Below are 22715 nucleotides of genomic sequence, written 5' to 3'. Positions count from 1 at the left end.
TTTTAAAAAAACTGCATAGCCTATATTCATTTAATTAATTTACATTTTGAAAAATGTAAAAAGGTGTAGTTACCACCAGAAGTAGAACATTCTCTAGGAATGGAATGAATGCTCAAAGTTCCCTGGACTTGTTTTATTTTAAAGATTTACTTATTTGGCCTGGACAGATGGCTCAGTGGTTGAGAACACTGGCTGTTCTTCCAGAGGTCCTGAGTTCAATTCCCAGCACCCAAACGGTGGCTCACAACCATCTGTAATGAGATCTGGTGCCCTCTTCTGGTCTGCAAGGATACATGCAGACATTACACTGGATAAATAAATAAATCTTAAAAAAAATATTTATTTATTTTATTTTATGTATGAGTATTTTATCTGCATGTATGTCTGCACACCAGTAGAGAGCATCAGTTCCCAGAGGACTACAGTTACAGACAGTTGTGAGCTGCCTTGTAGTTGCTGGAAATTGAATCCAGGACCTCTCCAACCCCAAGACTGGACTTACTTTTAAGACTTCTAGAAACACTACACATAGATTAAGAAGCTGAGGCTTTATAATAGGAAATCAATGAAGTTGTTAACATTGTCAATCAGGTTGTCACCAGGCGGTGGTGGCGCACGCCTTTCCAGCGCTTGGGAGGCAGAGGCAGGCAGATCTCGGAGTTCAGGCCAGCATGGTTTACAGAGTGAGTTCTTAGGACAGCCATCCTCTTCCCCCCCTCCCCCAAAGGATGCCTTGTACTTGGGGTACTTGGGTCTAATTTTGGTTTTTCTGTTTGTCATTATGTCCATGTACTAGTTACACTAAATAGTGTTAGTTACTGAGGCTCAGGTTTGGCATGCTTTAGTGCCCTAAAACTGGGTCTCGACTGTATTAAAGTTACTCTTGTTCTCGTTTGCTTGTTGTGAAAATTCATCAGAATCATATGTGAGTTAGTGTGCACTCTTAGATTTGTCCCTGTGCTGACGTCAGCGTTGTTAGCATGTCAGCTGATGTAAGCTTAGAAACTGCTAAGTGTAACTAAGGAGAGACTCTAGACAGGGACTCATGTGTGTTGTTGACTTTCAGTTTAGCCCAATGGCCAAAGGACCTCAAAGATACATGGTCTCCACTGGTGCTGATGGGACTGTTTGCTTTTGGCAGTGGGATTTAGAGTCCTTGAAATTCAGGTGAGTGACTCATGTGGTAGTTTCTCTTTAATGTAATGGTGACGGTCTAAAAGGAAAATTTTTCTCCTGAAGTTAGTTTGTTACTGCATATGCTTTATATCAGCTTCACTATAACAGAAAAGCTTAAAGATTTTTTTCTTTGCTTACTTTTGTAAGCAGAATCAAACAATAGATACTGATTTAGAAAAGATGGAAATAGAGAGTTAGATGTATAATCAGAAATTTAGACAGTAGCACTGGATTTCAGAAACCTCTGCCGCTCGAGAGCTACAAAGTTGCTTGTGACTTCAGAGTAGTGTTCTAATGGACTTGAGGAACTAAAATGCTCATTTAAATTTAAAAGCTGATACTTTATTCAGTTTGTGGAGAATGTGTTAAAAAAGTATGAATGCATTTAATCCCAGCACTGAGAAGGCAGATACAGGCAGATCTCTGTGAGTCTACTTGGTCTACAGAGCGAGTTCCAGGACAGCCAGGGCTACACAAAGAAACTATGTAGTTCCAGGACAGCCAGGGCTACACAAAGAAACTATGTCTCAAGAAAAGGGATTTTTTTATTTTTGTTTTTGTTTTTTTCGAGACAAGGTTTCTCTGTGTAGTTTTGGTGCTTGTCCTGGATCTTGCTCTGTTAGACAAGGCTGGCCTCAAACTCACAGTGATCCACCTGGCACTGCCTCCTGAGTGCTGGGACTAAAGGCGTGCGACACTGCTGCCCAGCAATTTTTTTTTTTTTTTTTTTGAGATGGTCTCGCTCTGGCTGACCTAAAACTTGCTATGTAGACCAGGCTTGCCTCTATCTCACAGGGATCCGCTTGCCCCTGCTTCTGAGTGCTGGGAAATATATATATTATTGTTGCCATGGTGGTGTATCTGAATTTACGATATACTTCAGCCCCAACTTTAGTAGTTTTGATGAAAATTAAAGATTCATACTGAGATGTATTTTGTTGTACATATTTACATGAGCTAAAGACTCTAAAAGCCTATCATTGAAGTCGAATCATCATAGAAGTATGTTGACATGGTACAGTTGGATTTGTCCCATTTATGTGGTGACTAAACCCAAACCTTGTCTAGGCAAGCAAATAGTCCACTAGTTGAGCTATCCCAGCACAAGAAATGTTAGTAATGTTAAATATGCTATGTTGAAAACATTATTTTTTGGGCTAGTGAGATGGTTCTTTGGGTAAAAGCACTTGCTCTGGAAATCTGATGACTTGAGTTACACTCCCAGATCCCACAGTGTTTACTACTGAAAATTGTCCTCTCACCTCTGAGGGCACCATGGTATGTGTGTATCTGAATGTTCACATATCATACACACTCAATTATCGATAAAACTCTCCAATGCTCTAATTAAATATGTTACCATGTATTCTAAAGGCATATCATCTTCTTTTAAAGTCCACGCCCCCTGAAGTTCACGGAAAAGCCAAGGCCTGGTGTTCAGATGCTGTGTTCTTCATTTAGTGTTGGTAAGATAACATATGATGCTTGCTTTTCTTTAGTTTAAAATAGCATTCATCAAATCACTTGGTTATTGTTTGGAGGATCAATCAGAAAAGTAACCCATGACTTCTGTTTTTTATATTAGCTATAATTTATGATGATCATTTAATTATTTCTGGAGTTTACTATGTGATTTTTAATGTAGATTTTTAAATACTGGGTTCAATGGAACAAAGACACCTGAGAACACGAGTGGAGGCTTGTTACAGGAGACTGATAGTTATGAGTGAGGTTCAGCCCACTCTCTCTCTCTTGGCGATGTCTGACACTATTCAGAGTCACTGATATATAAGAGAATTCCCAGCAAGAAGGTTCATGGTGTCCTGGAAGTGGTCCTAGTGGCATGTGGCCATGTGTAGGGCATGATTTTCTGATATCCTGCCTAAACATAGTTTTGTTTAAATTTGACACAGAATTTTGGTGAAATTATTCCCCTTATTCTTTTCTTGTATAGCAGACTTTTATGGCATATTTTATAGACTAGGCCAGTGCATTTCCCTGAAGAAGTGACACTGTTCCAAGTGAACCCTTTACGTTGAAGGGTTTGTTCAGTTGTCGGGGACTGGTGCTCGGGTGACAGTGCCTTGTTGAACTTCCTGACGCTTAGACAAGGGACTGTTCCCATTGGATCAGCTTCTTCACCAAAGCTAAGAGTTCAGCTTTATAAGTTTTTTTTTTTTTTAATTTATTTTTATTTTTTATTTTTCGAGACAGGGTTTCTCTGTGTATAGCTTTGGGGCCTGTTCTAGAACTCGCTCTATAGACCAGGCTGGCCTCGAATTCCTCCCGAGTGCTGGGATCAAAGGTGTGCGCCACCATGGCCCACGTTTTATAAACTTATTTAAAGAGCTGGAGGATGGATTTATAGTGATAACCTAATTTTGGAGTAAGAGAACTTTCACATGTGTAGAAGTATATTATGTTGGTGTATTTGTTACAAGCTATATATTTAAACTTTTAACATTTTTGTTTCAGGTGGTATGTTTTTAGCTACAGGTAGTACTGATCATGTAATCAGAATGTATTTCTTGGGGTTTGAAGCACCTGAAAAAATCGCGGAACTTGAGAGCCATACTGTAAGCATTCATTTTTAAAATTCTGTAAATGTATTAATAATTCTTTTACTGTTAAGGCCAATTTTACTAATTTAACTAAGGTTTTTTTTTTTTCTTTTATCCCCCCTCTCAATTAACAGATTACTTTTATTTTCAATAACCTTTCCCCCCCTTTACTTTGGGCTTTTTGAGACAGGACCTAGTCTCCCTTTGCAGTTCATGTTACTTTCAACTCGCCATTCTCTTGCTATAGCCAATTCAGTGGTAGGATTATCGGTGTGTGCCACTTTGCCCTATTAATTTTCTTCTTTTTAACAGTGGTGTATATACATGTGGGTCTGTTGGGGTGGGGTGATATGCCCCCTTGAGGCAGGTGCCAGAGGAGACCAGAAGGGAGGGCATTGGATCCCTGGATCTGGAGTTGCAGGCAGTTAGGGTGGATGCTGGGAATTCTATTCAGGTCCTCTCAAAGAACAGTATATGCTTTCTGATAAGCTGTCCTTCTAGACCTAATTAGAGTCTATCTTACCTACCTACCTTCTTACCTATTTGTCTACGTATCTGTCTTTATTCTATGAGAATTTTGTACATATTTTGGTAATATTTACCCCCACCACACCTCTTCCAACTCGCCCTACCCACACAGCCAGTTTGTCTGCCTGAATATTCTTGGGTGTATGGCCTTCTGCTGGAGCACGGTCGGCTTTAGGAAGGGAGACCCTATGGGAAAATGACCTTTCATCCGGTCAGCTAACAGTTTGCATAGCTGCCATGCTGGGGCGGGACTTTGCCGTGAATCCCTACTCCGTGCTGGGCTTGGGTCTGGTTGGACTTGAACAGACCTTGTGCATGCTGTTGTACCTACTGTGTGTGCATGGTGCAGCTGCCCAGCTGTATCCGTCATCCATGAGGAGTTAGATTTTGAAGTGTGAAGTCACTGTTGAATTTCTGAGACATCATTATTTGTTTTGTTTTATTCATCTCAGTGCTGGGGATTAAACCCAGGGTAACACATATGCTGGTTAATACTTTACTACCCCCCTCTTCCCCCAGTGTGATAGCCTCCTCTGTTTTTACTGACTCACACTAGATATCTAAAATATATTAAAATTCAGGGACTTTGTATGTTTGTAAAAGTAAAGGTGGTTCATATCTATAATCCTGTCTTTTGGGAGGTGGAGGCAAGAGTATACAGAATGCATGGTTATCCTTAGCTATAGATTGAGCAGTTTGAGGCTAGCCTGAGCTACATGTATCCCATTCCAGTCAGTCTCACTAGTGAGTTTCAGGTTCAGTGAAAGACTCTGATTCAAAATGTAAGATAGACACTCAGTGTCTACTTTACGTACATGTGCATGCGTAAGGACAAATATGGGCATACACATTCACACAAGCTGCAAACAATAAAAAACATTTTTTAACTTGAATTTAAAAATTATTTTTATGCCAGGCAGTGGTGGCACATGCCTTTAATCCCAGCACTTGGAGGCAGAGGCAGGTGGATCTCAGAGTTCAAGGCCAGCCTGGTCTACACAGAGAAACCTTGTCTCAAAAAAGAAAAGGAAAAATTAATTTTTTTTTGGTTTTTGAGACAGGGTTTCTCTTGTGTAGCTTTGCGCCTTTCCTGGAACTCACTTGGTAGCCCAGGCTGGCCTCGAACTCACAGAGATCTGCCTGGCTCTGCCTCCTGAGTGCTGGGATTAAAGGCGTTCACCACCACCGCCCAGCCGGAAAAATTAATTTTTATACATTTAAGTATGTGTGTTTATGAGTCACTTGTGTGTCTACGAGGACTAGAGAGGGTCAGATTCCCTGGAACTGAAACCGCTCACATGGTTGTGAGACACTGTGTATCCTCAAGGACAGTTAGCTTCTGCTCTTAACCACTGAGCCTTTCCTAGTCCTTCATACAATAGGGTTTTATGGAAACAGTCCATATTCAGAGCTTATTTAATGAATATGTTCAGGTCATGCTAAAAGAGAAGGTTTTGTTTTGTACATAAATAAGCAACGTGCTGCATCCTTTTGGCTTCATTAGAGCCCTTTTGATCTCTTTACTTACAATCTAAGTCAAGGTGTAATTTAAGCACAGCTAGTTTTGTATGCCAGTCTTTCTATGAGTATAGTTCTCTTGAAAAGGTCTTAGTACTCCCAGTGAATCTCTGTAGACTTTCCATAGATAGGACACATCTATAATGACTGGCCAAGTCAATTCCTTGCTGTTAAGCCAATGTATTTATTTATTTTTTTGGAGAAAAGGACTCTTTATGTAGCACTGGCTGTTCTGGAGCTTGTAATATGTAGACCAGGCTTGCCTCAAGCTCAACAGAATTCCATATACCTCTGCCTCCTGAGTGCTGAGATTAAAGGCATGTGCTACCACTCCCTCAGTATATTTCTTAGCACACAGACTTGTTCAGTGAATTGATAAGTAACGTAGATAGTAGTTTTCATATTTGCTTTTTTTCCTCTTTAGGATAAAGTTGATAGTATCCAGTTTTGTAACAATGGTGACCGGTAAGTATGTGTTTACATTTGTGTATGTTGTCAGGCAAATGAAATACACTACTTATTGCTCTAGCTGCTAAATATTTTCTCCTTATTATTATCTACAGTTTCATTTTTATTACTGGGTATAATGACACATCTTGACACTTGGAATGATGGACTCATTCTAATGGACACACCACCCTATGAGCTTGTTGATGGTGGTCAGCCCTGTGCGTGGTAGATGAGTGTTTTCCATTGAGCCATAATGCCATCCCATTGTTAACTTTGTCTGACGATGACGTCTACTCAGTTTTAAAAACATTGGGCCCTCTTGTTAACTGTACTTCTGTGACCTTGTGCAGTGCAGGCACTTGCAATAGAGTGGTTGAATAGAACCTGGTGTGTGAGATTTGAGAATTGTTATTGCTGCTTCTGGGACCAAGGGTAGTTCTTAACCAGAGGTTGAATCCTGAAAAAAAAATGAAGTCCAAGAATGATACTTTTTTTCTGAGTAGGTTAAGAAAAATCTTAAAGCCCTCACTCATGAACAAGCGTTTATTAACTCATATTAACACCTGCTGTCTGGCCTGTATGATATGGCTGGTTCCTCTCCCAAAGTGCAGTTTTTTGTTTTTGTTTAAGATTTATTGTGTATACATTGTTCTGTCTGTCTGCCTGCCTGCCTGTACGCCAGAAGAGGGCACCAGATTTTGTGAGCCACCATGTGATTGCTGGGAATTGAACTCAGGACCTCTGGACAAACAGCCAGTGCTCTTAACCTCTGGGCCATCTCTCCAGCCCTAGGTTTTTTGTTTGTTTTTTGTTTTTTTGAGACGGAATTTCTCTGTAACAGCCCTGGCTGTCCTGGAACTCTGTAGACCAGGCTGGCCTGGCCTGTAATTCGTAGAGATGCCTTCTGCCTGCCTGGTGCTGGGACTAGAGGCGTGCACCACCTCGCCCAGCCCCAAAGTGTAGTTTTAAATAAATATTATGAGTTAGAATTTAAAACTGACATGCTTGAGATCGAGTTTCTGGAGCTGCTAATCTTCTCACATCTTTTTTTTTTTTTTTTCTTTAACCCTCTCTTAGGTACATTTTCCCCCTCTTGTATTTTATTTTCTTCCTAAAATTCAATGTATTTGTGAAACAACTGAATTTATAGTGTGTTCTGCTTTGTAGGGCCAGGCAAAGAATAGTAAAAGGGAGTGGATTTCCTCATCTAGCTTTGAATTGAATAATCTGACCTTGAATAACACCTGTAGATCACTATTTGTATTTCACTTAATGTTAATTGTAATCCTTGATAGTTAGCATGTGAGTAGATGATTTTTCTGAATGTTTCAAGGTTCTTAAGTGGAAGCAGAGATGGAACAGCTCGGATTTGGAGGTTTGAACAGTTGGAATGGAGAAGCATCCTATTGGATATGGCTACCAGAATCTCAGGGTAAGTCAACGCAGGTGAACTGTTGGTGAGTTTCTTCCCAGTGTGGTTAATTTTATTGGGAGAGTTTTAACTACCTCCTACGTGCTATGAATAAAATCCTTCAATCTCGTAATTGAATTAATGCAGGAAAGTGCATGTGTATATTTATTACTTTGACCAAATTTTCCAGAAAATAGAGTAAAGGAGAAAGGGTTTATTTGGTTCACAGTTTGAGGAGCTTCAATCCATCATGGAACAAGGATATGGCAGAACCCAGCAGTATGTGCTTTGTTGGGTCAGGAGGCCGAGAACAGAGGGACAAGGGAACAGGCTAGGACAGACTATATAGGCCCTATGACATGCACCCAGTGATGTACTACCTTCTGCTAGGTCCACTTCCCACCCTTCCCACCTCCAGTAATGCCATCATGGTCATGCCAGAGTCTATTAAATATGACTGGCATATTTAATATTTAATATGGTAGAAGTGTCCTTCATTCAAGTGGACGGAATTATTCTCCACTTTGTTCTGTTTAGGATTTGCATTGAAAACCTACAATTTTGAGGGGTGAGAAAAAAAACCCAACCAAATTATTTCCAGTGTTGTAAATTTACATTCTAAAGATAGATTTTAAGGGCCAGAGGTGGTGGTACATGTCTTTAATCCCAGCACTCTGGAGGCAGAGGCAGGTGGATCTCTGAGTTCAAGGTCAGCCTGGTCTATAAAATGAGTTTCAGGACAGCCAAGGCTACACACAGAAACCCTGTCTCCAAAAACAAAACAAAAAAATAACAAAGATTTTAAAAGGAATTTATTTGTTATTTGTGGGCGAGGGGAGAATGTGGTTGTGCATGCCTGTGTAGGCCAGCGATCTCTTGGAGCTCGAGTTACAGGTGGCAGTGAACTGCCTGTTGTGAGTGCTGGGAACAGACCTCAGATGACCCCTCTGTAAGAGAAGCAGGTACTCTTAACTCTTGAGCATCTCTGCAGCTGCTTTAATGCCCCCCCCCCCACCCCCTTTCTTTTTTTGGAGGCAGAGTGTCTGGTAGCCCAGGTTGGTCTAGAATTATGTAGCCAAGGCTGGCCTTGAACTCCTCTTCCTCTTATCTCCACCTCCCTGGTGCTGGGATTACAGAACGATGTTTACCTCTGCTGCCTGGCTAGAATTTACTATATTTTTGTACTATCTTCCTTTGTGTTTCTGGATAAAATACCCTGACACAAATCAGCCCAGAGGAAAAAGGGTTTATTTGGCTTATACTTTACAGTCCATTGTGAAAATGATGACAGGACCTCTAACCAGCTATTCACATCCACTATCAAGAGCAGGGGAGAAGGAATGAATGAATGAACACATGCCTGTATCTCTAGCTCAGAACCCCCTCTAAGCTTACAGATCTCAGGGTCCCCTGCCTGGGGAATGGTGCTGCCCACATTGGGCAGATGTTCCAACTTCAATTAAGGTAATAGAGATAATTCCTCTTGTATGCTTTCCTGCTCACCGGATCTAGATAGGCTCTCGTGGAGACTCTTCACAAGTGCTTCTACATTGTCAAGTAGAAAATAATCCAATCACAGTGCCCAACGCAGGTCCTTGCTGCTGCTGTTGGCTGCTCCCTCTGGATATATATAAATATGAATAAAAATAGAAGCTTTCTTGGAGCTAAAACTGGATAACACAATAAGCAAATATACTTAATTACTAAATTAAAAATTTTGGGTCCACTTGGAAACTTTTGCATGATAAAATTGTCAATTATAAAGTGACTTTGAGGCAGGCAGATCTTTGTGAGTTTGAGGCTAGCCTAGTCTATGTAGAGAGTTCCAAGACAGCTTATGGCTACATAGAAGACCTTGTCTCACTTTCCCCTCCAAAGAAAACAAAACAAAAATGGTGAATTTTGAATGGTCTATGTTGTTCTTTGTCTTTTTGTGTTTTATTCTCAATAAGGTATCTGTTATAAAGCACTTAACCATGTCTTGGTTTCCTTTGTGTCACTGTGATCAAATACACTCACAAAAGCAACCATCGAAAGGTTTTATTTGCTACACAGGTCCATTTCCTAGTCTAAGAGGCAGAGACTTGAAGCAGGTGGACATTACCTTCAGAGTTGAGCAGAGAAGTGGTTTAATGCATGCATGCATGCTAGGGCTCATCTCATTTTGTATACTCTTCCAGTTTAGGTTCTCTGCCTTGTTTTTCTCTGGAGAAACAGTTGATAGAAAGTTAGCAATCAGACCACCAGTGGTGGCACATACCTTTAATCCCAGCAGAGGCAGGAGGATCTCTGAGTTGAGGCCAGCCTGGTCTACAGAATGGGTTCTAGAACAGCCAGGGCTATAAAGAGAAACCATGTGTTAACAAACAAACAAATGATTAAAAAAAAAAAAAAAAAAAAAAAGGTTAACAGTCGATTTGGGGTGAGCAGGATAGTTTTTTAAGTACCAGTGATGTCCTAAAACCAGCCCTGACTGTATTGCTTGTTGTAAGTTATCCTCTGGTTATGTGTTGATAAAATAGACACATGTATTAGATTCTCCCAGTTGTCTTTCTGGTCTCATGTAGCCTAGACTGGACTTTGACCTCATGTAGTTGATGATGACCTTGAGTTTATGCTTCTCCTTCCTCTATTTCCCACCTGCTGGAATGGCAGGCTTCTCACTGCCATGAGTGTTATGTACGGGGATCAAACCCAGGACTTCACTGTGAGAAGCATTTCGCCAGCTGAGCTGCTGCTTAGGTTTTCCTTGTTAACATTGTATTAGTGAGGGGTTGTACCTTGAGTGCTGTGCTTTCTAAGTGAGTTTACACAGTGTCTTTGCTTTGTTAGAGACACATCTTCTGAAGAAGAGAGGTTTATGAAACCCAAAGTTACAATGATAGCTTGGAATCAGGATGATAGTATTGTTGTCACAGCTGTGAATGACCATGTCCTCAAAGTGTGGAATTCTTACACTGGACAACTGCTTCATAACTTACTGGTAGGTAGTTTTAATATAATAGAATTCAGAAATTTATTTTAGTGATTTTTTGTTTTTACTTTTCTAATTATTTATTCATTTATTTGTTTGTTTATTTATTTATTGATTGATTGGAGACCGTTTCTTTGTGTAGATCTGGCTGTCCTGGAACTCACTCTGTAGACCAGGCTGGCCTTGAACTCACAGAGGTCGATCTGCCTCTGCCTCCCATGTGGTTGGATCAAAGATGTTTGCCACCACGCCAAACTCAGATTTTTTTTTTTTAATTTTTTGAATCAAGTCTGGGTTGGCCTTCAATTTGGTGTATATCACAGAAAAATCTTTAACTTGTGGTTTTGCTTTTGAGACGTGGTCTCTGTGTAGTCCTGGTTGTCTTGGAACTCCCTATATAAAACAGCCTGGCCTCAGACTCACAGGGTCAGTGACCCTGAACACCCCCCCCCATTTCTTTGAAACTGTAACATTGTTATGAATATAATGTATAAATCATTTTTATTAAGTGATTCAAATAACTGGGAATTTTTATACACATGTACAAATCATTGTTTTTATTAATTTCCAACATGTAAGTTGCCAACTGTCCTTAATATTATGACTTTGTTGACTAAAAACATGTAAGTTGCCAACTGTCCTTAATATTATGACTTTGTTGACTAAAGGGGCATGCTGATGAAGTATTTGTTTTGGAGACACATCCCTTTGATTCCAGAATTATGTTGTCTGCAGGACATGATGGCAGCATTTTTATATGGGATATTACAAAAGGCACCAAGATGAAACATTATTTTAATATGGTAAGTGAAGTGAGGTTTTTATTTGTGCTTTTATGCATTATAAGAGTTAGCCAGAAGTTGATTGACATGCCATGGCAACTTTTGTACAAATTAAGGTAATAGAAACTTATTATTACTAAGTGTCTGATAGCCTCATACACATATGTACATGACATTCTGTAAACTTACAGATATTCGTCAGTTTTACCTAGTTTTTTATTTCTGCATATATGCCTGTCAGTGTGTTTATTTTATATGTGCAGGTGTCTTGCATGTGTATAATGTGTGTGCAGTGCTTACAGAGGCCAGAAGACAGCAGCAAATTCTCTAGAACTAGAGATACAGATGGTTGTGAGCCACAGTGTGGCTGCGGGTGGGAATTGGATTCTAGATCCCTTGGAAGAGGAGCCTGTGCTCTTAACTGCTGAGCATTTGTGTAGCCCCGTCAGTATGTATCCCTGTATAAAACTGAGTCAGTCGTTAGATTTTAGAACCAAACTAGGATTGTATTATAGACCTTAGGACATACCCATTATATGAGAAAAAGGTGGTGCTTAATCTAGGTCTAGGTTAGTTGTTACAGTGCCTTTCATAGTGGTAGGTTGCTGCTTAAATCAGGATCCACTACAGATTGCTATTCACCACATTAAATGGCTGAGCTGTCTCGTCCCCCCCCCCCCCCCCCCCCCATACACACACAGGGTTTCTCTGTGTAGCTTTGCGCCTTTCCTGGAACTCACTTGGTAGTCCAGGCTGGCCTCGAACTCACAGAGATCCGCCTGCCTCTGCCTCCCAAGTGCTGGGATTAAAGGCGTGCGTCACCACCGCCCGGCTCTCATTCTCTTTGCTTTTCAGTTGTGGTCCAGCCGCCACTTTTGCGACCCAGGGAACTCTTGAGTAGGGAAAAGTGAGAAATGGATAGAAGGAGATACCCAGGTGACAAGAGGAAAGACAGACAATACAGGATAGCCTTGGGAGGGCCTGGGTCCTTATTCTTCAACCCTTAACTTTATTCCAAAGGGCTTTTTTTGACAATGCTAAGGGGAGAACGAAAGACACCCCCCCTCCCCTTGCTCAACACAGCCAAGTGTAGACCCTTCTTTTGCACCTGCTGGGTGAAGCCACCGGGAAACCTGAATGGGCTCCACACTCAGTAGCCTGCTTGGCTGTTTTCTCTTTGCTGCTTTGTAACTGAGGATGAGTGTGTGCAAATGTTACAGAATGTCAGTCAGTGCCATCTGGTGTTTTATGATTAGATTCTGCTGCACAGTTTTTCTTTTTTTAATGTAATAAACAAGTGACAGTATTCTCACACATTGTCTTGGGCACATGATTTGTTTATTAGTCTCACCTGGTATAGATAGAAATACTTGTTTAAAATGGCACTTAATTGGGTTTATCACTGTAAAATATTTTTTATTATTGGGTTATTAAACTATTGTATTATTTTATGCTTATAAATATATTTTCATCAAACCTGACCAACAAATTCTGATTTTATATTGAGTTTAGGTGTTTGTGAGGTAGATGTGTTCTGTGGGTTAGATGTGTTGGATCCCCACTTGAGCTAGAGTTAGAGGCAATTGTGAGCATATCTTGTGCTAGGAATTGAACTTGGTACTTGGTAAGAGCAGTCCATGCTCTTAACCTCTGAGCCATTTTGAGTCTGAGTTTAGGCTGGCCTCCAGTTTCCTGTGTTGCTGAGGATCATCTTGACTCTTGAATCTTCTGAAATTATAGATGTGAACTGCCACACCTTGTTTATAGTTTTCCTCTTTGGTTTTTTGAGACAGGGTTTCTCTGTGTAGTTTTGGTGCCTGTCTTGGATCTCGATCTGTAGCCCAGGCTGGCCTCAAACAAACTCACAGAGATCCACCTGCCTCTGCCTCCCGAGTGCTGGGTTTAAAGGCATGTGCCACTACTGCCTGGCCTTGTTTATAGTTTTTATATTATCTTGAAATTATATTCTGAACAGTTTCTTCCTTTTTCTTTCTCTATTTTTTGGTTTTTTGAGCCAGGGTTTCTCTTTGTAGCCCTGGCTGGCCTTGAACTCAGAGGTCTGCCTGCCTCTGCCTCTGCTGGGATTATAGGTGTTTACCACCACTGCCAGCAGTCTGAATAATGTAAAATCCTTAAGCTGGAGTAATTTATTTATTATCATTAACTGAATTCAAATAACACAACTAAAGTGTAATATTCAGGCATCTGTGAAAACTGTCTCTATTCCAGTTATTGGAAAAAGCACCTAAACCTTGGACGCTTTGTATATGGTCTTAAAATTCACAAGTATACTCATCTCTTCAATACTGTGTAAAACTGGCTAGGCTTAGTGGTACACACCTTTAATTCCAGTACTGGGGAGGCAGAGGCAGGTGTATCTCTGTGAGCTTGAGGCCAGCCTAGCCTCTATAGTGAGTTCCAGGACACCTAGTTAAGACTCTTATCTTCACACACAAAAAGGATTAAAACTCAGTAAGGGAGTCTGGTGCATACTGTGTTTGAAGAGAACCCAAGTTCACTTCCCTGTTTTTAGCCACCTCTGTGGTACCGTACTCATCATATATACAACCACATTCTTTCATATATGTATAATTACAAACCCTGAAAAAATTTTAAACCATTAAGGATGTTAGCATTTAAGGCAGGCATGGTAGCTCACACCTGCAGTCCCATCATTTGGAAGAACGAGGTAGGATTGCCACAATCAATTGAAGTTGGTCTGACCTCAATAGCAGTTCCAGCTCAACCTGGTCTGGGATATGAGTGAGACTCCATCTCCAAACACATGCACATGTACACACACATGGATTACATTTGAAATTACCGTGCCATGAAAAAATACAACAGTAATTAGGTAGACAACAGCAACTTAGTAAGAATAAGGACATTGTTTATTTTATTTTTTTGAGCCAGTATCTCACTATGTAGCCCTGGAACTTGCTATGTGGACCTGGCTGGCTTGAAACTCAAAAAGATACTCCTGCCTCTGCCTCATGAGTGTTGTTGAGATTAAAGGTGTATGCCACTGTGGTTGGCTCCAGTATATTGTATTTTGAATTTAAATTGTGAAAACAAAACTATATTAATTCACACTTTCAAGACTATATTTAAATAATCTCTATACATAGAGTAATTGACCTTGTATAATGAGGCCCCCTTACCTCACTGCCTATCTGAGAGACCTAGGATTTGTTTGATTTTTTTTTTCAAGATAATAATTTTATGTCTGCATATGTGTATTTGGATGCCTATATGCATCCAGAAGATGCATATAGGAGAAGCCAGAGAGAGTGTCAGATTGCCTGGAGCTGGAGTTACAGGCAGGTGTGGGCAGCTGGACATGGATGTTGGTACCTGAACTTGGATTCTCTGAAGAGCAGAGTGCTAGGAAGAGCAGCAAAGGCTTTTAACTAGTGTGTCATTTCTCCAACCACAGACGCTTTGATTTTTGATTCCCTGGTGCTAAACACCACACAGGCTTGTTCCTTAGGTATGGAACAGAACTTCCTAAATATATAATCTACCTGAAGGGTGGGAGGACATTTGACTTAAGGTCTGTGGAAGAGTTGCAGCTTGTATCTCACCAGGAATCACTGTGTAGGACATGTAAACCTCAGGCTTGCTTTGCTGAAATTGGTTTTCTCATTTTGGAAAACCTGGGATACTTGGGTCATGCTGTGTAGCTTGGCCAGTGTGTGTGATAGGACCCTTACCATTCTGATGCTCTCCCTTTCCCCACTTCCTTCCAGTTTACTATGATGGGTATTCTAGCCAGGGATATAGAGAATAAGGGGCAGATTGTGCCAGGGGGCTGCTTGAAGGATCTCGGGGTTGTACTGCATTCTGTGTTTTAATAGTAGGATGTTGGGAAGTACGGGGTTATCTGCATATGTTTGTTTATTGTGTATGTATAGGAGCATGCTCTTGACAGTGTCCACATGTAGGTCAGAAGACAACCTCGGAAATTCTCTCCTATCATGTGGGTCCAGGCATAAAACTCAGGTTGTCGGGCTTGGTAAAAAGGTGGCTTTCCCTGCTAAGCTGTCTTGCTACCCCTTTAATGATTTTATTTCCTGTTTGCTAACCTGTACTGATTAATATGCAGCAGACCAGAAGGGATGCCACTTCTTGCCTTGGCTCACATGGTCATGAATATGCATTTGTGCTGACAATTAATGGGGTGCATGACTTCTTTTTTTTTTTTTTTTGAGATAGGATTTCTCTGTGTTGCCTTGTCTGTCTGGAACTCACTCTGTAGCTCAGGCTGGCCTCAAACCTAGAGATCCACCTGCCTCTGAAAAATGTGGGAGTTTGCAGTGAGGGGAGCGTAGTGAGGTGAGCACAGGTATGGACGCCTGTGACCCCCAGTCACGTTTGGTCATTAGAATGGTTTAAGTCTAGAAAAGTTTGATTTTTAAATACTAAACTTTGCTACTCTAATTGTTGACTTGTAGGATATTAGCCTTTTATATATTAAACAACTGAATAAAAGTACATGCCATTCACCTGTGAGAAGTAAAGAAAGCCTTCATTCATTCATTCATTCATGGTTTTTCTTTTTTTTAAAATTTATTTATTTATTATGTATATAGTGTTCTGTCTGCATATATGCCTGCAGGCCAGAAGAGGGCACCAGATCTCATTACAGATGGTTGTGAGCCACCATGTGGTTGCTGGGAATTGAACTCAGAACCTTTGGAAGAGCAGCCAGTTCTCTTAACCTCTGAGCCACCTCTCCAGCCCCCATTCATGGTTTTTCAAGATAGGGTTTCTCTGTGTAGAAATGGTCCTGGCTGTCCTAGAACTCACTTTGTAGACCAGACTTACCTCAAACTCAGACATCTCCACCTGCCTCTGCCTCCCAAGTGCTGATATTAAAAGTGTGTGTTGCTACCACCTGGCACCCTTTTAAAAAATAATTTATTTTATTTTATGTGCATTGGTGTGAGGGGTCAGATCTCCTGAAACAGGAGTTACGGACAGTTGTGAGCTGCTATGTGGGTGCTGGAAATTGAACCTAGGTCCTCTGGAAGAGCAGCCAGTGCTTTTAACCATTGAGCTATCTTTCTGTCCCCAAAACCTTTACTTTGAATTGTTTTTTATGTATTCATTTGATCATTTGGAGTGTTAATGATTCAGTCTTTGAGGACTTTTCTAGTTTAATATCACCTACTATATGGTTAATGTAAAATTGGTTTAAATTTTTTTTTTAACTTAGAAGCCTGTGAGTGGATTTGATAGATAGAATGTTTGCTTGACATTTGCAAAGCCCCGGATGCAAACCCTATGTCTTAAAAAATGTTCAGAAAGAATAATATTTGTTGAATATATTGTAGACAGTTATCCACGTTAAAGAAGATTCTGTAGCAAAGTTGTTTGCTCAGGGCTGGAGATGGCTCAGCTGTTGAGAGCTTGTTGGTTTATTAGAGGACTTGGGTTTTGTTGGCAGCACCCACGAGAAGGCTCATAGCATCATTTAACTTCAGCTTTAGGGATCTGGTGTCTTCTTCTGACCTCTGACATATCAGGCATGAACTTCAAGCATGTATACATGTGTAGGCCAACCACCCACACGTACAAAATAAAGTAAATCTGAAACCTTTTATAGTGCTTGCATGGTGGCTGGAGAGACAGCTCACCTGACGCTCTTGCACAAGAACCTGGTTTGGTGTTTTCCAGTACTCAGGCTGTGCTGACAACTCCCTGCACCTCCTGCCCTAGGTGGTCCTGTGCCCTTTCTGCCTGTGCTGGCCCCCATGAGCATGTAGCATATATTTCAGCAGACAGTCCTACGTGTAGAGCTAAAACATACAGCTTGTTAATGTAATGTTCTTTTTCTACTGGGTCTCCTAGATTGAAGGGCAAGGACATGGAGCCGTGTTTGACTGTAAGTTTTCACAGGACGGACAACATTTTGCCTGTACAGATTCTCATGGGCATCTTCTGATATTTGGTTTTGGATGCAGCAAACCATATGAAAAGGTAATTTTTAACACTTTCTTGTATATAAAATGAATAGTTGGAGAGGTAGTTTGGAAATAGTTATTTAATTTCCTGTTGCTTCTAGCTTAATATTATTGTCCGTAACAAATAAAAATCTTAAGATGTCATTCCATGATCTTTACTTTCATAGATTCCTGATCAAATGTTTTTCCATACTGACTACCGACCACTGATAAGAGATTCCAATAACTATGTCTTAGATGAGCAGACACAACAGGCACCTCATCTCATGCCCCCACCATTCTTGGTGGATGTAGATGGAAACCCTCATCCAACCAAGTACCAGAGATTAGTACCAGGTCGAGAAAACTCAGCAGACGAACATTTGGTTCCACAGCTAGGCTATGTGGCCACAAGTAAGTGCAAATTCCGTCTTTCTGTGTCTGTCTTTCTGGTTTTCCGGTTTATCTCTGGCTTGTCTGTAATTGTAGAGTAGGTTGGACTTGAAATTGGAGCTATCCTCCTGCTTCAGTAGGCGTGCTGAGATTACCTGGGGCCACCCACACTTCCCACCCCTGGTCCCCTTCCACTCCTAGTCTGTCTCCATTCAGAAAGGGGCAGGCCACCCATGGGCTTGAGCAAAGCATGGCACAAGTTGAGTCAGGAATGCACTCCTCTCCTTGCATCAAGACTGGGCAAGGTAATCCAGCATAGGGAACAGACTCACAAAAGCCAGCTAAGCGCCAGGGACAGGTTGTAATCTCACCGCTGGGAGCCCCACAGAGAGATCAAGCTACACAACTGTCATACACATAGAGGGCCTAGGTTGATCCCATAGAGACTCCCCAACTGTTGGTCTAGAGTTCATGAGTTCCTATGATTCCATGTCAGCTGCCCCTGTGTGTTCCCCCATCATTGACCCCACTGGCTCATACAATCCCTCCTTCCTTTCTTCAGCAAGACTCCTGGAGCTCAGCCCAGTGCTTGGCTGTGGATCTCTGCATCTGCTTCCATCAGTTACTGGATAGAGTATCTCTGATGACAATTATGGTAGATCACCAATCTGATTATCTAGAGGCCAGTTCAAGCACCCTCTCCATTATTGTTAGGAGTCTTAGCTGGGGTCATCCTTGTAGCTTCCTGGGGGTTGCCTTGGTGTTACCTGGTGATTTTTGAGGGTTGGAGAGATGGCTCAGTAGGTAAGGGTACTTGCTGTCCAGCCTGATAAGCCTGAGTTTTATACCCATTCTTTACATGGTGGAAAGAGAAACAACTTAGTTACTCTGATTTCCATAATCACAGCATGGTGTGCTCTTCAGAGGGTCTGATGCCTCTAGCCTCTGTAGGCACCTGTACTTGCTTATGTGCCCATGAGCACACAAATATAAAGGTAAAAAAATTAAATTTTGGAAAAATTCAAAGAATAATACAAGCACTTCTGATACTTTTTAGGTCTCCAAATGTTAGTGTTTTGCAGGATTAGTGTTTTGTTGTTTGTTGGTTGATTTATTCTTTTGGTTTTTCGAGACAGGGTTTCTCTGTGTAGTTTTGGTGCCTATCGTGGAGCTCGCTCTGTAGCCCAGGCTGGCCTCAAACTCACAGAGATCTACCTGGCTCTGCCTTTCCAGTGCTGGGATTAAAGGCATGCGCCACCACTGCCTGGCTGAAGCATGAGTTTTTTTTTTTTTTTTTTTTTGGTTTTTCGAGACAGGGTTTCTCTGCGTAGCTTTGCGCCTTTCCTGGAGCTCACTTGGTAGCCCAGGCTGGCCTCGAACTCACAGAGATCCGCCTGGCTCTGCCTCCCGAGTGCTGGGATTAAAGGCGTGCGCCACCACCGCCCGGCGAAGCATGAGTTTTTAAGATTTATCTATTTATGTGTATGTGTGACCGTTAGATTTAGTGTCATTAGTATGACTGAGATTGGGCTTGTCATATTCCTTCTATTTGTTAGTCTTTTCTGTCCTTTGTGACTTTTGACTTTTTCTTTTAGTCTCAGGATTCATTTGAGGTCTTGATTAGGCAGGCAGGCAAGCACTTCAGGTCACAGACTCCGTCTTTTATTTTCTCAGTCTTTGATTTTGAGTCAAGATCTCACCCTCCATGAACACTTACCTCCACCCTCTGAAAGGCATTGTTTGAAAAACAAAGGTACTTTAAAAACATGTTTGTGAGCTTGATGTAATAATTACTGGTACTAGTTACACTGGAATACCTCAATGATTTGAGCACTGGCCTGGCTAGCCCTCAGAAGACCCTGAGTTTTTAAAAACAGTATCATAGCCGGGCGGTGGTGGCGCACGCCTTTAATCCCAGCACTCGGGAGGCAGAGCCAGGCGGATCTCTGTGAGTTCGAGGCCAGCTTGGGCTACCAAGTGAGTTCCAGGAAAGGCGCAAAGCTACGCAGAGAAACCCTGTCTCGAAAAAAACCAAAAAAAAAAAAAACAAAAAAAAAAACAGTATCATAAAGAAAAGAAATGCTTCACTCCCCACTACCCACTAAGATAGCTCTCAAAACCTCTGGGGCAAATAGAGACTGGTTGTCTTTTGTTGGAGACTAAAAGACCATCTTCTTTTTCCTCGAGACAGAAGAAATGTCACAGCTTCTAGTCCCTGGGCCACCACCCAGGCAGTTGGCTGTTTAGATCCCAGGTCTGGACAGCAGCTTTCAGTGCAGCACAGTGTGTACAAATAAGGGACACAGTACGCAGCAGTTACAGCAAGTCCACCGGTCATGTGAAGACTTTCTGTGACTTAGTATCTCCAGTCTTTGATTTTAATCCTTCTGTTGAGTTAATTACTCACCTGCTGTGTGTGGGGTATTCTCCTACTAGGTTATGTTTTGAAAAGAAGTTTATCGTAGTGCTTTGTTTCTGTGTTCCTTTGTTCAGGGTGCCTGGAATCAGGGTCTTGTTCAGTGCTGGGTGGTGTTCCACCGCTGAGCTTCCTGCCAGCCCTGTTAATGTGTCTAGTGAAGCTTGTAGTTGTTCTGCTCCGATGCATCATGATGACAGATTAGTGGATGACTTTGCAGGTGACGGAGAGGTGATTGAACAGATCATAAGCCTGCAGACCAACGACAGTGGTGAAGCAAGCCCTGAATCCAGTGTTCTTGATGGGATGATTCGACAGTTGCAGCAGCAGCAAGACCAGAGGCTGGGACTAGATCAGGATGTGACTGCAAATGGACTTTCCAATGGGGAAGAAACACCCCGAAGAGGGAGTAAGTACAAGTGGCATCTTTGACGTTAGCACGAGAGTACTGAAATGAAGAGAAGTGGAGTCATCACTAGGGACACGCATTGCAGAAACTCACAAGCAACCTAGTTGTGCCTCTAGTGTTCTAAAATTGCTTTGTTACTCAAAAAATGGAGTGAAAGGCTGTCAGCCCTCTTAGCTATAAAATGGAGTCTGTGTGTTTTGTGAGAGCAAACAGCAATATTTTTAAAGGAAAAGTACTTTCAGCCTTTCTCCTTGTTTTGACATTCACATCTTTTGGGAAACTTACTTGAGTGGAGACTTAATTTCTTCTTAAATCAGAGTTTAAGGGTAAGCTAGAAGAACGTAGTCCTTCATTCTGTGTGCTGAGAGACCTACCTGGTGACTAGTGCAGAGGGATGCCCCTAGTGGGACTGTTCATTTCACACTGGTTGTTCCTCATCTCGGCAGTTGTCTTCCTTGATGGCTTTTATATTAAAAGCATAGTACCTTTGAAGGAACAAGTCCTGCTGTTTTACACATTGTGTCTCTGTCTGGGTTTGTCTGATTTTTTTTTTTTTTTAGATTGTTTTTTTTTTTTTAGTCAAACATTGTAAGCAGGAGTACTAAACAGTGTTGATGTGTCTTAGGTTACCATGTGAACAGGCACGAAACATGTTTACATTTTTCTGTACCTTGCCTTTTTAGTCCTATTCTAAGAATCACTGCATACTAATAAGGGTTAGTTCTATTTTTTCTTTTTTCCAAGATAGGATTTCTCTGTGCAGTCCTGCCTGTCCTGAAACTCACTCTGTAGACCAGGCTGGCCTCAAACTCACAGAGATCCACCTGGCTCTGCCTCCCAAGTGCTGGGATTAAAGGCGTGAGCCACCAACACGCGACTGCCAGTGATTTTTAATATAAATACTTGTATGTAAGGTATGTTCTTTAGTGAAGATTGGGCCACACATTGCACTAGACTGCTTTTAGCACATAGGAGGTTGCCTTGTCTTCTGGTCTCTTTGCTGTCTTTGCCATCACCTACCTGTCAAGTTCCACTCCCCGTGGTCCCAGGCATTGCCCTAGTACTTCATATGTGTAAAATGCATTTTTATTTATTACTTAGGGGTCTGTGTTGAGTGCATGCCGTATCACACTCTTGTGTCTGTGCATGCGTGTGTGTACATGTGTGTATTGAGATTATATTGTTATCCATGGAGTCTGCTCAATGACCAGAGGAATTTATTTGGGGATTAACTTACAAGACAGAATAAAGGAATTTGTCGCTGGATCCTGGAAGGGTGAGGCACGGTCCAATGCTGCTCTCTGGAGAGCTCTGCCCTGATCGGTTCCAGCATCCAGAACCTTGAGAAGGTAGTGAAGAGAGAGCATCGTATATGCATCCCAGGTCTTAATGGTCCCTAAGTGGCCACGCCCCAGTAACATGTACCTCAGGGTCATAGGCAGGTGTAACAGTTACCTGTCACCTTACTAGGGGCAGTGCTTCAGGGCACGGCTCACACAGCTCCTACTACATGCATGTGTGAATACGTGTGGAGGCCTAAAGGGGACTCTGGAGGTACAGGTAGTTCTGAGCTGCCTGATATGGAGCTGGGATCTGAATTTTAGGTTCTTTATAAGAAGAGTCAGTGCTCTTAACCACTGAGCCATTTCTCCAGCCCAATTTATTTTTATTCTTGTGTGTGTGTGTATGTTAAGTGAATAATAATTTTGAAATATTTGAAAAATATTTCCTGATAATTTTTCCTAGGTTTTAGAAGACTGAGTTTAGACATTCAGTCTCCTCCAAACATCGGTCTCCGCCGGAGTGGGCAGGTTGAAGGTGTTCGTCAGATGCATCAAAATGCTCCCCGGAGTCAGATTGCCACAGAGCGTGACCTGCAGGCTTGGAAGCGGAGAGTGGTTGTTCCTGAGGCACCACCAGGCATGTTCAGGTCTGTTGAAGGACACCTTCTTCACTTTCAGGAGAATGTTGTAATGTGGTTATTTGCAGATAACCTTGTATCCCACTTGATGTAGGAATAACCATTTAGGTGCATTTAAGTAATGGATGAGCAGTTTAATTGTGGAGAGAATTCAGAATTTAATTTCCCAGCATTGTTGTGTAGTGAACTCTGTTTCATCTCTGAAGACACCCATTTCCCTTCAGTGTTATT

General features: G+C 41.6%; 1 protein-coding gene across 2 annotated transcripts in view; it reads left to right on the top strand.

Annotated features, from left to right (window-relative positions):
* Brwd1 (bromodomain and WD repeat domain containing 1) overlaps positions 1 to 22715 on the top strand; it is a 96720-nt gene that overhangs the window by 23785 nt on the left and 50220 nt on the right. For both annotated transcript variants that reach the window (XM_076549291.1, XM_076549292.1), the window contains exons 9-19: positions 1067 to 1167; positions 2572 to 2642; positions 3652 to 3752; positions 6208 to 6248; positions 7567 to 7665; positions 10477 to 10627; positions 11287 to 11421; positions 17254 to 17382; positions 17534 to 17759; positions 20375 to 20563; positions 22310 to 22493. In XM_076549291.1, coding sequence (XP_076405406.1) covers positions 1067 to 1167; positions 2572 to 2642; positions 3652 to 3752; positions 6208 to 6248; positions 7567 to 7665; positions 10477 to 10627; positions 11287 to 11421; positions 17254 to 17382; positions 17534 to 17759; positions 20375 to 20563; positions 22310 to 22493 — 1427 coding nt within the window. The remainder of the gene's footprint in view (positions 1 to 1066; positions 1168 to 2571; positions 2643 to 3651; positions 3753 to 6207; positions 6249 to 7566; positions 7666 to 10476; positions 10628 to 11286; positions 11422 to 17253; positions 17383 to 17533; positions 17760 to 20374; positions 20564 to 22309; positions 22494 to 22715) is intronic.

The sequence above is a fragment of the Peromyscus maniculatus genome, chromosome 12 (assembly GCF_049852395.1).
Source record: "Peromyscus maniculatus bairdii isolate BWxNUB_F1_BW_parent chromosome 12, HU_Pman_BW_mat_3.1, whole genome shotgun sequence".
Taxonomy (NCBI): domain Eukaryota; kingdom Metazoa; phylum Chordata; class Mammalia; order Rodentia; family Cricetidae; genus Peromyscus; species Peromyscus maniculatus.
The sequence above is the reverse complement of the archived record's forward strand: the minus strand, read 5'-3'. Positions and strand labels throughout refer to the sequence as shown.